This window comes from Limanda limanda, chromosome 8, assembly GCF_963576545.1.
Source record: "Limanda limanda chromosome 8, fLimLim1.1, whole genome shotgun sequence".
Classification (NCBI taxonomy): Eukaryota; Metazoa; Chordata; class Actinopteri; order Pleuronectiformes; family Pleuronectidae; genus Limanda; species Limanda limanda.
In genome coordinates, this window is record NC_083643.1 from 17,088,313 (window position 1) to 17,105,155 (window position 16,843).

Consider the following 16,843-nt stretch of genomic DNA (forward strand, 5'->3'; position numbering starts at 1 on the left):
GAGTTTACATTAAATTGATTCTTTCCCTGATTGACTCAAACTTCAGATCCTCAAATATTTTACCAAACAGGAGAAAATACAAAAACATCAGTCATTGGTGAAAGGAAATATAAAACGGTTATATTTAGATTTTTAACAACACATCATAAAGAAAAGCAAAATATTTAGCTACATAACAGGGATCAATATAAAGCCACGCTGATGGAGATCTTCATATAGGTGGTCAGTGTCAGAGATGAGGGTAGTGCGGCTCATATGTCCTCAGAGACCAGGCAGTAGAAGTCTGAGCGGGCTCCGTAGTTGCGAGAGCCGAGGTCGGACACGTCGATGTCCGAGGGTCGGGGTTCGCTGGCTGTGACGGGGGCAGCAGGGAGGACGGGAGCTTTTCCTGCCAGAGCCTTGTACACGGGGAGGCGGAGCCCTGCAACAGAAAGAGAAAAAGGTGGAAAAATCCAAATTCAAAAATCAATGAAAATGTGGAGGGTTTTTCTACATTTTTGTGGTGTTTAAACTGTGATTATATTTGTATGTTACTCACACAAACTTATTGTTCAGTGATACACAAATACTATCTCAATATAAACAGATAGAGGGCTAGTCTGGTAATAAAAAAAAATTATAAAATCCACCTACTGGCACATCTGACGCTCAATGATGAACAAGAACGGTTTCATTTCATTCATTTAATCGCTTTGAAAGACATGTTGTCTAGGTTGTCTCTGAGCCACCTCCCCTTGACACAAGGTCTAAAAACTGTGTATTTTTTAAATGCCAGCACCAAATCCCATATAAACAACCTGCTGTTTTATCCTGGGTAACTCTATTGGGGTTAATAGGATGATTTTTCTATGGAAGAAGTCTGACCAACTTGTTCCAACAATGTAAATACACGTATCACCATCACAGACAAGCCCATACAGCAGATATATACAAGTTGATCAGGTGATGTGATTTCCTAATATGGAAGTAAAAAGATTAACTAGAGTCAAATCTGTGTTGATTCTGACTAAGTCAAGTAAATGCAGGTCCAGGTCCACTGTTGAAACTTGTATAAAAGGTTGTAAATTCTATATCCAATTCTCATGTGGGTGAAAGTAGAATAATAGTCACTCAGCTGACAAACATTTACTTCTATGGATGAGTCGTGTTCAGGTTGTTTAAAATGAATTGTATTCAATTATAAACTTTTACATAAAACCTGATACTTCTCACCCTAATTTGTGCAAGTTAGTTCAACTTTATAAGATGTTTCTTTAATTTGCATTTGCAAAAAGAATTAGTTTCTTTTAGTATATGCAAAGGTATTTGCATTGTCATATTAAGAGTCAGGAGTGAATGTTATATTAGTGACTGCTGCTCTTACCCAGATCTCCAGCCGGGTCAATATCTGAGTTGCAGTTTAGGTAGCCGGGTTCGAGGGTCAGCATGGGGTCTTTGTCGTCTTGAAGCATAGTCTGTGGGTCGCCTGCGTACTCAGAGTGGAAGGGGAACTGGCGAGGCATCGATAAGCCCAGCTCCTTCCAGAAGACTGAGGAAGGAGTCTGTGAGCACAGGGACCAAACATAACACCGTGCTGTTAGCGTCAGACTGAGACATGAATTATTCATGAACCATAAATAGCCTTGCTCGCTTATATCATATTATATAGTACTGTATATACTGTGCATACTTAATCATATCCATTACGTGACACATTTTACTAAAATAAAGTAAAAATAGCATAATATTCTGTTGGCAAATGATTTAACAGTATCAGAACTCTCCAGACTGTCTTGTCTGTTTTTATTCTGATTTGCAGTGTAGAATCTGATCAAACCACATCCACAATGTCCTGAGGAAGCAGATTCCATGAGTGACTTCTGAATTCCGATATTTAATGTTCTGAAGGAAATTAAAACCAAGTTTTGAGGAGATTTAAGGCATCTACAAAACTGTTGTTTAATATTCAAATCATTCATCTTATCCTATTAATCCCTTCAAACGAAGGGCAGAGAGACGCAGGGCAAAACGTAGATGTCAGATATAATATTAATGAGGTATTCTGCGTAAAGAGTCATATATTCTGTCAACGAGTTGACTTACAGTAAATACTATCCAATACAGAATCATAATAACGGTGTTTAAACTCCCCCCGAGGTGCATTTTTACAGTGGAGCTCACCACAGAGTTGTGTCTCCAGGTGAGGACAGTGAGGCGGTGCTGCTGCTCACTCAGCTGCTCCTTCACCTCAGGCCTCATGCGTTTGGACTGACCCTCCAACATGATGAAGATAGGCCGCTGACAAATCTCCAATAAGTGCAGAAGGCCCTGTCTAAAAAAAAACACACACAGCAACCGTGTCATGTATATACATAGACACTGAGGTACATCACAACACCACTTACATTGAGCAGTACATTATAATGAAGCCATATTAATTGGACTCTGGTGTGTGTGTGTGTGTGCTGTTTGTGAGTCTGACCTGAAGTTATTGCAGCACCAGTCCTGCTCAAGGTAAGCATGAGAGAGCAACACGATGAGACGCCTCGAACGACTCATGTTCATCAACAGCTCTGCAGAAGGTTCTGGAGACACAATGTGTATTGTTTAAAGAGACAAATCTTCAAGTGGCAAACCACATCAACCCAGAATCCAGTATCTCTGATTATTAAGCAACAAAAAAAATATATAAAACACGCATTAACCCTTAAGAGTCCTGGACTATTTTGTCAGTTTAACACTTTTTATTTTGCCTCTAAATTCATTGTAATTTTTTTTTCAGCTAAATTTTTTTCTATGATTACTAGAATATAGTTTTTTTCACTTTGACACATTACATCAACAAACAAGAAACATAAAATCTGATTTGGATCCTGGAAAATTATGTGTTTCTTGCTATGAAAACCACAATCATGCTCAACGAAACCCTTTCAAAGTTGCAAATGTAAAACTGAAAGAGACTCATGAAGTGCTACTCAATATAATAAAAAATTACGCCTGCTCACTCTTGGATACTTTTAGGGACATGTAAATATTCATATCAAATCTATATCATCGTATTTCCATTTTCACTTGGCCTATAAACACCATAAACAAACTAGCATAGAGTTTCAAGGCAGCACTTTTGAGTTGAGAAGAGCACTGCATGTGGCTTTGTTCTATAACCTGGGACAGTCATGTGGTTTGATCATGCTGCTAGGATAAGAGACTCCTGAGAGTTAATATTTTGCTAAATGTTGCGGTAGTAGCTAAAAACAAGAGAAAAATAACAGCCAAAAAGTTGCAAGACAGGATGTTTATGCAGTTTAAACTGACCTCCGCCAGGTAGGATGTCATTGTCATTGAGATGCACTTTGTAGCCACTTTTATTTTCCAGGTGAGGTTTGAGAATAAAGTTGACAAACTTCCTGTCATAGTCGTTGCTCACATAGGAGATGTAGGCATCATATAATTTCCCGTCTGATGACAGAGAGAAACACAAACATAGAAGGGTGACTTTACTGCTGCATCATCGTTGGTATTTTTTAATGGCACTTCAGCATGAGTCTCACCGTTGAGCTCATAGTCTCCGTAGGAGTTCCTGTACCACAGCTTGATGTTCAGGTGACACCTGGAGTACACGACAGCAGCTACAGCCAGGAGGACGAGGAGGAACACGGCTGCAATAACAGCAGCTGTGTGGCTGGGTCTGTCTGAACACAAACACAAATAATAATATGAATAAAATAAGCAACCAATAGATGATTTCTGTTTGTAGAGTGTAACTAAATAATCAAATTATTGATGCATAATCGATTCAAAGATGAGTGATATTATTTCAAATTAATTCATGTTGAAAATCCCAAGGATATTGAACTGGTTACATTGGTGCTGACATTTTAAATACTGGGCCAGGGTCCTTGCTATAGGTTAATATGCTGTGAGACAGTAGGTGGAGTCTGTATGTGTGGAGCTGGACGGTTTAAATCATAGACTATAAAGATGTGCAACATGTCAGCTTCCTAAAAGTGAACGTCTCGATGGCCCCCTGGTGGCTGGCTGCAGTATAGGTTATAATTCCATCCCCTATGTTGATTGATAAGACATGGACCAAACTAACAAACTTTTTACGACACTGGTGTTTGTTCGAGTGTTTTTTGATGCTATGAACATACTGTACATAATTTATGTCTTTATTACATAACTCAATCACTTTAATCAGTCAGTGTTTATCTACTTTCTTTCAATCAGTTTTCAAAGCCATTATCCTGTTCATCGTTTTTTTGTGTTTTAGTGTTTATACTGAGGATATTTTTGCTTCATTTCTGCATAGCGTTAGGAAGTGGAGACCTGTCGTCCATTTTTATATACAAACTATAGTTTAAATACACTGATCACAAGTACGGTTTCATATGATATTTGTTGTAGGTAAACTACAGGACATATTCTGTGCCACATTCTATCTATGTAATCTTCTGTCCCCACATTCTCTCTGATCTGCTTTGTCAAGTTTGTGTGTGACTTTTTTTTTTTTTTTTTCATTTTAATAAAATTTTATTGGTGTGTACATTTTTACACAATATGACACAAGATGCAAAACATTAGAAACCCAGCATTTACTTTGTCCGGAGTTTTCTTACTTGAATTTTGCAGGCTGAAAACAGAGGAGACATTCCTCACTGTGCAGCTGTAGAGCCCAAAATCCTCCAGCTCCTTGATGGTGATCACCAACACACTGTTCACCATCAGCTGGCCGGCAGCAGGAGACCTGATAAGCAGGACAGACAACTCAGTTTTACCATCACCCTCGAACACATCATGATAATAATGTCTTAAAAGTCTTCAAATCACCATGAGGAAGTGTTCTGGGTGTAAAGAGTGAGGTTGGAGAGCGATCGACCATCTTTACTCCACTGCAGCGAGTTGTCACATTGCTCCGCACGATGGTCCCAGAGGAGGAGAGCAGTGCAGTTCAGTGTCACAGAGGTTCCCACATTCCCCCACAGTCTGTTCAGGCCTGCATTGGGTTCAAATGCAGGTGCTTTGGCACACTGGGGCTCTGTGTAAAGACACACCACTGTTATCTGTGTTCACTGCTGGAGCTGTAAACAATAGAGGCCTTCATCACACAGCCTAATAAGACTCGCTGAAACAAAATGCCTCCATGCAGGTGCAGACAGTGGATTCAAGTAGGCAAATACCAGCTTATCAGGAGAGCTGCACGATTACAGTATCAGAGTTTTTGGTGACTTCATGAAACTATAAGCAATACTTACCCTTAACTACGAGACGCACGGTGAACGAAGCTGTGCTGTTGCCCTGTTGCATACACGTGTAATTCCCTTGGTCTTCCAAGGAGAGGCGGGTAAACTCCAGGTAAGCGTTCCCCTCCTGATGGGGGAGCTGCTGACAGTCCTTCTGCCAGGTGAGCCGCGGCTGAGGAGGCTCCAGAGGGCAGCTCAGCCGATATGGAGGCCCCTGCTGCCCCGTGTGGACCACCTGTTCCTTAAACCTGCTCTCATCCACACACGTCTGAGCTACAAACACAAACACAGAGGGGGTTGACACAGTGGTCTTCATGTGAGGGGGGAAACAATGCAAGGTTTTCTGTTCCAAAAATGGTTCTGATGCCCGCACCAGTGGTCCCTTATTCCCAGAACCTGCTTTAACCTTAAAAACTGTGTCAGCGACCCACTGCTCCAAAATATATGCAACTAATAGACAGAAAAAACACATTTGACCTATATTGAATATAGGCTTTATTGTGGGTGTGGCTTCCTCCCACAGTCCAAAGACATGCAGATTGGGGGTTGGGTCGATTGGAGATTCTAAATTGACTGTAGGTGTGAACGTGAGTGTGGATGATTCACGGCTGCAATAATACTTCTGATAGCGTCAAAGCACGGTGTAAATGATGCTGTTTCGATTCATATTTAAATGTCAGGGATAACGGACACTTGGATGACAACACAGGAGCAGTATGGAGGCAGTTTATGTTTTTTTTTTTGTTTGAATAGGTAATCACCCGTTACTTGGCTTGTACTGGATTTGTCTCCAACGCTGTTTACCCCTGAAACTCCAAAAGTGTTTAGAGGGCTCAAACACTTCACCCATTCCTTCACCGTCATAGTGGTGAGTGGATAATGAGTGAATTCAAATTTTGGGGTGAACTATCCCTTTAAGGAAAGTATTGAGACAGATGCACTTCTATTTAATGCGAATAAATACTTGTTCAAACTCCTGCAAATGGCTTTTTTTCTGTCAGAGAAAACACAACAGCCTGAGGAGATAAACATTTAGCACAGACTGTGTTTAACTTCAGTGCAGCTCAGGACACAGAGTGAGTGTGTAATGGAGCTTGAAGGGGATCCTGTTTACTCTCTCACCCTCTGAGCTAATGTGTGTTTAGCTAAATACAAAAAAAAAATCTTGTCAGTTGGAAAGTCACGTTCACTGCAAACAACAGGGCACAATGGAAAGATATTCATCAAACTAACGCCCGAATAGATATGGACCTGTTCTTCGACATATATTCAGCGCATGCGCACCTCGTGAATCACCTGACCAAAACCCACAACCTGCACAACTGCTCTCTCTGGTTTTCCCTGACTTTACTTTGACTTTATACTTTTTTGAAGCAGTTTTTTTAAACACACGGTCACTTCCGGGTCCAAAGGACAGGTCAGGTCCTTGTGTTGCCAAGCGACAGCATGTGACCCTTCTGTTTATTCACCCACTGTAATATACATATAAAGGTCATAACAGAGATTCGTGCCCAGAATATAGTTTACAGCTATGAACACATTCACATTATAGATGTTTAACTACATCTCTCCTGTCTGAAGGAGTCAAAATAAAAGGAGCTCACCCTGACCGAGGAGGCTCCATGAGCCGGTGCTCAGCAGCAGGAGAGCGGCTGCGATCAGCGCCATGAGCCGCAGCTCTGCTCCTCCAGCTCCGTCCTCCGCTGAGAGATGAACCGACGCGTGTGAGTGTCTTGTCTCCACATCACATCCTCGGAGACCCAGAGACAGTTAGTGACAGTTTGGTGACATGGAGCTGAGCTGCACCTGGACGGACCTGAAACTCAGCTTCCCATTGGCTCCCCCGTGGCCACGTGGCGTCAGCGCTGACTTCCACCTGCGCTGCGAGGAAACTTTTCTCTCCTGTAGCGTTTAAAAGACTCTGCAAATTCATTCAGTTTGACCGAATGGACCCCCCCCCCTGCTCCCTTTCACAACAACAGCCAGAGGGCACAAAAAAGTAGATCAATAAATAGTAACAATAACAATAACAATAACAAAAACAATTAAATCCCTCAAAAGGCCAATTCATTTGCCTGAATAATAATAATAATCCATAATACAATTTCAATAGGGCTTCACCTGTCAGTGCCTGTCAGTGCTGGGCCCTAATAACAATAATAATCATAATCATCAATTAAGAGAAAGACAAACAAATAAACCGTGGTTATAAACGGGTCAGTTATAATAAATTGTTCGGGTTCTTTAACATACGCTATTATCATTGAGGCTGATATACTGTAACCAAAGATAAGTACAAGTACAAGAGAGTCCCTGGAAAATGTCAACACATTGTCAAGAATCTCCATGTTACCACACCAAATGAGGCGAGGGGAGCTGATGACATTTTATGTTTCACTTTGGATTAATGACCTCTTCACGAGTTTTTCACTTTGTTTTGACTAATAATTTAATTTGACAATAATGCAGGTATAAGTCATTAATAAAGGGGTTTAATCACTAAGTCTTAACTTGTTGATACATAGTAGCATTATGAATGATTATAACTCACACACACTTCTATGCCAATGTATGTGTGCGAGTTTATATATAAATATACATATATATATATTAGGGCTGTAAAAGTTAACACATTAATCTATGAATATTTTCTACTTTACTACATATATTTGACACCTACTTAAAAGTTAATTTTATATTTTGGGATTTTAGATACTGGATGATTTAACATGCTTTAAAAACCTATTGTTAAAGAATAACCCAGTAGTTTCCAACCTTGGCTTCTGACGCCTTACAAGAATCACAGTGTTGGACACATTTAACTTGTCTATGAGTTGTTAAAAAGGTGAGTTGTGGGCTTGATTGCGCAACCTGATGCTAGAGGACAAAGGTGGGATGTGTTCTGCACCTGCATGTGAGAAGAGAGACAGAGGATCCAAAAAAGGAGAGGATGTCGTACTTTTAAAGATGACAGTACCAATGGTGTCTCAAATACACCTTTCTTTTTTTACTAATCTGGATGTTTTACTGAAGAAAGAAGCAATGTTTTTGTTTTCAAGGAAATTGGCTGCCACTTTATAGGTAGGAGTTATAAGCCTGAGCCTCTTTGAAAACACAGCTGTGTGTAGTTTTATGTTTAAAAAGAAAAATACAATTAAACATCAGTGTCTAAAATACACGCTGTCTGAAGTGATTACTCGTTAATTTATAAGATTTAGGCTTAAGAAGAAAATCAAACTTTTAATCGTGATTAATCTATATTAATGAATTTCAAAATGTGAGATTAATTATTTAATTTTTTTAATCTATTGACAGCCCTTGTATATGTTGGGCAAGGCCCAGTGATCCGACTTAGAACAAAGGGTCGTAAAACCTTAGGCCAGGCTCGGGTAACCCCTTACATTTAAAAATCCAGCATGGGCCCTTATCTCCATGTGGCAAAAGATCACGTCCTGGTCCCCCACGGTAAGCCCGCCCCTGGGGGCCAAATCCTGACAACTCAATTGGCTGGAGGGCCACACTGACCCCTGACCCCTCCTCCCAGGGGGGAGTCACCTGAGACATGACTTAAAAGGGCTGAGCTCACAGAAATCTCTCTCTCTTCACTCAGATGCCCAAGCAACAACAGAACCCCTCCGGGGTTCTACTAGTTAACTCGGTATTTTTAAGAGACTCTCTTTGTCCTCCTATTTTCCACGCTGCTCAAGTTGTTTTCTGACCTCAAGAGGTCTAACCACACGACTCAGTAACTAAGGAGGCGATTAGACATCGAAACAGGAAGTGCCCCGCGGGACGGACTCCGACACTTCTATAGACTTTCCTTTTTCCAACAATCTACAAACGGCTTCAAACCAGCCGTCCCCTGCAGAAGCGCGACGTTCATCCCGCTGAGGAGTAAGAGGCAATCCACTCCGTTCCTGTAAAACAGCACGTTCTCCGCTGTTACAGGAGAAGACGAAGTTTCATTCCGTCAAGGCAGCACGAATAATTCGCTTCCTTTTCCGGTCCAGCGGCCGAGCCAGGAGCTCCGCTCGTGAGAGAGACTACGTGATTCACTGGCCCCCGACACATTCGCGCCGAGGTGCAGACACACCGCGAGGGTGGTACAGTAAGAGGCTTGATTATCTGGGCAGATGTTAGTTTTGATACGTAGCATATTATTTAACATTTGATTGTATTTGTTGCGAGACCGCTGAGTCTCATTGTTTTAGCCGGCTACGACGAGCCGCTACTTCCGGTTCATTTCCGGGTTTTGTGTTAGTGCTTGAGGCCGCGAGGAAAGCCTCCAGCCACGCACTGTTAACGTCTGTGTGAGTCTGCAGTGATTTCACCGATCAGAACCTCGGCCCACAACGCTCGCTTGAGGGCTGAGGGGTGAATCACAGTTAACTCCTCTCAGGCGTGTACTTTTAAGAGCTTCTTTGAACTCTCCTTACATGTTTTTCTCATGTTTCTCTCTCTCTCTCTCTCTCTCTCTCTCTCTCTCTCTCTCTCTCTCTCTCTCTCTCTCTCTCTCTCTCTCTCTCTCTCTCTCTCTCTCTCTCTCTCTCTCTCTCCTTCTAAACCGACCTATACACACTTCTGACCTGTATTTATAATACAGGTCATGTCACATAGTTAAATCTATGCTTAGAGAGGCTGAACACATCTGGAAACCATTCGGCCCCCAAAGCCAAGCAGAGATAAGAATTCTCTTTGTCTAAAATTTCCTTTGTGTAATTCATGTGACGACCACCAGTGTGCGCTCCGGCCACATGGTGTCATTAACATAGACTCCATCTTGAATAACGCAAGTTAACCCACCATTTTGAGTCTATTATTGCCACGCCTCCGCTCTCTCTCTCCTCCCATCCTGGCTCTAAATTCATAACGGCTCCGCCATCTTGTTTTGTAGTCAATCCGCCATTTTGAGAGTTTTTAGGCCTTGATTCCACGAATCATGATCGGCCTCCATCTTAGATGTGATGTCACTACGCGTCATCGCCACCCCCCCTTCTTTTTCTCTCTCTCGCACACACACACACACACACACACACACACACACACACATACACACACATAGACACACCCACACAGACACTTTGATAGACACAGACAGATGCATACACACGCAGATACACATAGGTGGATACATGTGTCTTCTAAATCGTGATAAATGCTGCTGCTGTTGTGATCTTTGAAATATGGGAGTTTGTTAAGATGATGAATCATTAAATAACACTAACTTTATTTCACACACACACACACAGACACACACACACAGAGAGACACTTTGACACAGACACACACACACACAGACAGACATACACAGGTAGACCGCAGGTTGTCCATGTATTTTCTGAATTGTGATAAGTGCTGCTGCTGTGTTTACCTTTGAAATATTGGAGCTTGTTAAAATGATAAATCATTGAATAACATTATAACTTTATTTCCCCTTTTTAATAAATACTTTTGTAATTAAAGTATCTGTAGTCTGTGATTATTTGTGCATATGTATGTGATTGCAGCTGGATTATGATCGCCTGTGCTCGAACTTAGAAGCCTTCACTGTTAATTAAGTAATTGTTAATATTAAAATATTGACATTATTAATTTGACATGTATCATTATGAGACTGATAATTATAGCTTGACATCGTTGGCCCCTGGGAAACCAGGGTGGTGCCCCCCTTTCTCAATTATTAATATAGATAGTATTATTCTTAAATTGATAATTTTATTGTGTTGGACTAATTATTTTCATTATTCTTGGTTGATAACCTTATCATTGTTAATTGATAGCTTGTACTTTCTAATTGATAATTCCTATTTTCTCATTAGTGGTTTTATTGTTATTTGATTACTGATCATCTTCAATTAATAATTTAATTATTTTTGATAGATAATTTTTATTATTTTAATAATCATATTTCATGATTATTATTAATTAGCCAACGTCAAGTCTACTCCTATTGCACAACATAAATGGTGCCCCCTGTGAGGCGATCTAACTCCAGCTGTATCATAATACTGTGTACAATAATCCAGATTCTTTTATTCCAGAAATTTGATTTTTTTTGAAAAATTTAAATTTTTTTGAAAATTTTTAATTTTTTTTCAAAACTTTTCCTTTCTCTCATTTGGTATTGATCATGATTCGTTGTTGAAGAAGAAAATAATTTTGGAAATTTATTCTTCTTTGCAAAGTTTTATTTTTAATTCATTTGAACTTTTACCAAACCGGTTTACCAGTGCCTGGTGTATCCGTAATTGGCTGCAGATTGCAATCGGTGGTTGTGTTCTCAAAGCACAAGAATCATAAATGATTTAAGAAAAGAGAAAAATAATTCTAGGAATTTATTTCTCTTTGAAAATTTTTATTTTAATCCCTTTGCACCTGTCCCAAGCAGGTATACTAGTGCCTTGTGTATCCGTGGTTGGTTGCTTATAGCATGTCAGTGGTTGTGTATCTCAATGCACAATAATTATGATTAATTTTTGAAGAGAGACATAGGTTCGAAACTAATTTCTTTTTGAATTTTCTTTATTCTTAATTCCCTTTGCTAAGCAGACTTTTGTGTAACTATGGTTGGTTGCTGACTGCGTTTCAGTAGTTGGTAATTTTTTTATAGGAGATTTTCTGCATGTTTTTGATCTTAAGGAGACAAACTAGATTTGAGAGACTAGTTTTGAGAAGACTAGTTGTTGAACAACTAGGTCTTAAGGATTGAGCCACCGAGCTATCCTTCATTGACACTTTATAGACACAGGGTGAAGCTCACCTGTGCATCTTGTTGTGTAGTTTTTAATTAAGTGTTTTACCCACTTTTTCTAAGCAAGCGTGAGCAGTCCACCAGGTGTCTTTTCGCACTCAGAACATGAGTAGCATGTACCACCATGGGGCAAGCGCTCCCTCAGGACCAGACGTCCTATTAGAGACTGTAGCCAGTCTGATTAATTTTTTCTAATGATGCGGTGAGTGAATTGAGTGAGTATGATTAAAGTACCTGCGATCGAAAGATCAAGAACTGTCCATGCACTCATCAACCCCACTGGCCCGCATCTGAAAATACCCCATGCTCTGGGTCAACTGACACTCCTCTACCAGCAGAGAGCCGAGCTGCAGACCCAAGAACATGCGAAGGCGCTCAGAGCCATGCAAGCAGCATGTCGAGCGGAGCAGGAGAAAAACTCCTACCTGCGGCATATCGAGACCCGCAAAGAACAGGACCAGGCGGTGCAGGAGCACGCGCAGGTCAAAGGTCAGCAGAAAGGGGGGCACAGTCAAACAGAGCTGCCCCCCCCCCTCAAGCTGAGATCCCTGATGACAGGGCCAGGAGCTGACGTCATTCCCGGTGGAGCCAGCGGAACAGAGACACTGGGAGAAAAGCTGCGAGCACAGCTACGCAACCCTCATGCAGAGGAAGCTTTGATCTGGCGGGCCAGACACACCCAGCAGTCAACCGCTCCGACCCACTCAACACCAAAGGGGGAGCAGGGCTCAACCCCTAGACGTGCAGTGACCTGGGACCGCTATGAGGCAACATCAAATGCCTGTCCAGCGGACACACAGCATCCACTCCAGCCAGAAGGAACACATCCTGCACGGAGCCATGCTGATCCACATCACAACGACGGAAGGACTCCGTCCTGGAGGGCTGAAGGAGATTCCCAGTCTGCCACTCAGGCAGAGGCGCACCATGACTCACGGTCGCGTCCTGGATGGTCCTCCAACCCCGGTGCAAGAGATGGTGGCCACGAAGATGAGTACCGTGGCACATTCGAGTCAAAAGACACTGATGACTCAGCACCCCCTCAAAGAGAGGAAATCCGCAACCGGCGGCAAGAGCCCCTTGAAAAGACATTTATCGCTTCGACCCAGACAACCGAGGGTTCAACGAAGACGACACCGTGGTTCTGGCAGTTCAAACAAGTCCAAACAAATGTGGACCCGGCGCTGGAAGATGACAACTTTCCCCACGCCAAGATGAACCCCAGCAAAGAGAACCAGAAACAACGACCCTTCCAACAGGGTGCCCCTCAAAACCAAGGGGGTGAGGATTTCAACCAGCCCCACAAACAGTTTCGACCTCAGCACCTGAATCCCTCTAAACAGAGAAGTAGGGGCTGTAACCAAAGGAAACCCCATCAATACCAGGAGTATAGATATGGTGACCGAAATCCAACACATGGGATGCATCCTGGCACAGAGGAATTAATACGGAGATGTGTGGATGAAGCAATAAGAGACATTGTGCCACGTGTTCCTCCAGGCTCCACTGAGAGACCAGACACTGAACCCCGTTGGCGAAACTAGAAGCAGACGCCCTCCTTCTCCACTCCTAAAGATGACTTCAATGACTGGGAAGGACCAGGCACTGCCAGAAACCCCCTCTCACCTCCACACCTGAAAAGGGGGGGGGGGAAGAAATCCCAATTTTAAAACAGAAAACCGCTCAAACCACTCACTCCATCAATAGTTGCATGCTTTAGACCCTCTGTCAGTAAATTGTATAACATATGTTCAGGTAGTGAACTCCTTAGACCTCGTTGAGGATTTTGAAGTCGTTACCACTACGGTTGTGCAGCCCTCACGGGTACAGTTGGCAATTCAGTCTTGGCAGAAAAATTTCAATATCTGTAGATTTGCAAACCTAGAAATAGGATTTACCATATATTCACAGATTAGCGAACAACAGAACGTGACTCGCCGTTCTAAATGTTTTGGTTTGACAGAATAACACACATGATTACCTCAAAACACCAGCACCTACTCAAACATTTTCTTCTGTTCCTTTTTCCACTTTTCTTTCATTTCACTCTTCACCGAAATTCATCAGTATGTTAACAATAACTGCCGATAAGCATTATGTGAAATTGAAATGTGCGCCGTGTTTTAGAATATATGTTGTTTAGCCTCTGTCTGCCCAGACAATTACCTCTCTCTGTTTAGACTCATGCCTCAAAGACATTTATGCCTCATGATGAACTAACTTTCAATGCTTCAACTCCACTCAAGGATTACCTCTCATGGATTATCACTGGACTCTCGACCCTAGCGTGCCCTGGAAACTGGGTAACGACCCACTTCCCAGGTCAAAGGGGGACTGTTGGGCAAGGCCCAGTGATCCGACTTAGAACAAAGGGTCGTAAAACCTTAGGCCAGGCTCGGGTAACCCCTTACATTTAAAAATCCAGCATGGGCCCTTATCTCCATGTGGCAAAAGATCACGTCCTGGTCCCCCACGGTAAGCCCGCCCCTGGGGGCCAAATCCTGACAACTCAATTGGCTGGAGGGCCACACTGACCCCTGACCCCTCCTCCCAGGGGGGAGTCACCTGAGACATGACTTAAAAGGGCTGAGCTCACAGAAATCTCTCTCTCTTCACTCAGATGCCCAAGCAACAACAGAACCCCTCCGGGGTTCTACTAGTTAACTCGGTATTTTTAAGAGACTCTCTTTGTCCTCCTATTTTCCACGCTGCTCAAGTTGTTTTCTGACCTCAAGAGGTCTAACCACACGACTCAGTAACTAAGGAGGCGATTAGACATCGAAACAGGAAGTGCCCCGCGGGACGGACTCCGACACTTCTATAGACTTTCCTTTTTCCAACAATCTACAAACGGCTTCAAACCAGCCGTCCCCTGCAGAAGCGCGACGTTCATCCCGCTGAGGAGTAAGAGGCAATCCACTCCGTTCCTGTAAAACAGCACGTTCTCCGCTGTTACAGGAGAAGACGAAGTTTCATTCCGTCAAGGCAGCACGAATAATTCGCTTCCTTTTCCGGTCCAGCGGCCGAGCCAGGAGCTCCGCTCGTGAGAGAGACTACGTGATTCACTGGCCCCCGACACATTCGCGCCGAGGTGCAGACACACCGCGAGGGTGGTACAGTAAGAGGCTTGATTATCTGGGCAGATGTTAGTTTTGATACGTAGCATATTATTTAACATTTGATTGTATTTGTTGCGAGACCGCTGAGTCTCATTGTTTTAGCCGGCTACGACGAGCCGCTACTTCCGGTTCATTTCCGGGTTTTGTGTTAGTGCTTGAGGCCGCGAGGAAAGCCTCCAGCCACGCACTGTTAACGTCTGTGTGAGTCTGCAGTGATTTCACCGATCAGAACCTCGGCCCACAACGCTCGCTTGAGGGCTGAGGGGTGAATCACAGTTAACTCCTCTCAGGCGTGTACTTTTAAGAGCTTCTTTGAACTCTCCTTACATGTTTTTCTCATGTTTTCTCTCTCTCTCTCTCTCTCTCTCTCTCTCTCTCTCTCTCTCTCTCTCTCTCTCTCTCTCTCTCTCTCTCTCTCTCTCTCTCTCTCTCTCTCTCTCTCTCTCTCTCTCTCTCTCTCTCTCTCCTTCTAAACCGACCTATACACACTTCTGACCTGTATTTATAATACAGGTCATGTCACATAGTTAAATCTATGCTTAGAGAGGCTGAACACATCTGGAAACCATTCGGCCCCCAAAGCCAAGCAGAGATAAGAATTCTCTTTGTCTAAAATTTCCTTTGTGTAATTCATGTGACGACCACCAGTGTGCGCTCCGGCCACATGGTGTCATTAACATAGACTCCATCTTGAATAACGCAAGTTAACCCACCATTTTGAGTCTATTATTGCCACGCCTCCGCTCTCTCTCTCCTCCCATCCTGGCTCTAAATTCATAACGGCTCCGCCATCTTGTTTTGTAGTCAATCCGCCATTTTGAGAGTTTTTAGGCCTTGATTCCACGAATCATGATCGGCCTCCATCTTAGATGTGATGTCACTACGCGTCATCGCCACCCCCCCTTCTTTTTCTCTCTCTCGCACACACACACACACACACACACACACACACACACACACACATACACACACATAGACACACCCACACAGACACTTTGATAGACACAGACAGATGCATACACACGCAGATACACATAGGTGGATACATGTGTCTTCTAAATCGTGATAAATGCTGCTGCTGTTGTGATCTTTGAAATATGGGAGTTTGTTAAGATGATGAATCATTAAATAACACTAACTTTATTTCACACACACACACACAGACACACACACACAGAGAGACACTTTGACACAGACACACACACACACAGACAGACATACACAGGTAGACCGCAGGTTGTCCATGTATTTTCTGAATTGTGATAAGTGCTGCTGCTGTGTTTACCTTTGAAATATTGGAGCTTGTTAAAATGATAAATCATTGAATAACATTATAACTTTATTTCCCCTTTTTAATAAATACTTTTGTAATTAAAGTATCTGTAGTCTGTGATTATTTGTGCATATGTATGTGATTGCAGCTGGATTATGATCGCCTGTGCTCGAACTTAGAAGCCTTCACTGTTAATTAAGTAATTGTTAATATTAAAATATTGACATTATTAATTTGACATGTATCATTATGAGACTGATAATTATAGCTTGACATCGTTGGCCCCTGGGAAACCAGGGTGGTGCCCCCCTTTCTCAATTATTAATATAGATAGTATTATTCTTAAATTGATAATTTTATTGTGTTGGACTAATTATTTTCATTATTCTTGGTTGATAACCTTATCATTGTTAATTGATAGCTTGTACTTTCTAATTGATAATTCCTATTTTCTCATTAGTGGTTTTATTGTTATTTG

At 42.3% G+C, this 16,843-nt stretch overlaps 1 protein-coding gene across 1 annotated transcript; it reads right to left on the minus strand.

Moving 5' to 3' along the window:
• Positions 1–98: 98 nt before the first annotated feature.
• Positions 99–7,100, minus strand: sigirr (single immunoglobulin and toll-interleukin 1 receptor (TIR) domain). Its single transcript, XM_061075929.1, has 10 exons — positions 6,827–7,100; positions 5,235–5,495; positions 4,810–5,017; positions 4,599–4,726; positions 3,531–3,671; positions 3,295–3,438; positions 2,462–2,564; positions 2,161–2,311; positions 1,364–1,541; positions 99–421 (listed from the first exon to the last, which is right to left on the minus strand). The coding sequence occupies exons 1-10, from the start codon at positions 6,888–6,890 to the stop codon at positions 252–254; spliced, it is 1,548 nt and encodes a 515-aa protein (XP_060931912.1). The 5' UTR covers positions 6,891–7,100; the 3' UTR covers positions 99–251.
• Between the last annotated feature and the right edge of the window lie 9,743 nt (positions 7,101–16,843).

What these genes read in the sequence shown, in the direction of transcription:
- sigirr (XM_061075929.1), bottom strand. Translation starts at nt 6,890, where the DNA reads ATGGCGCTGATCGCAGCCGCTCTCCTGCTGCTGAGCACCGGCTCATGG. An exon ending in ACCCAGAACACTTCCTCATG is followed by an intron (nt 4,727 to 4,809) that starts GTGATTTGAAGA and finishes CCTGCTTATCAG; the next exon opens with GTCTCCTGCTGCCGGCCAGC. An exon ending in TTTCAGCCTGCAAAATTCAA is followed by an intron (nt 3,672 to 4,598) that starts GTAAGAAAACTC and finishes GTTTGTGTTCAG; the next exon opens with ACAGACCCAGCCACACAGCT.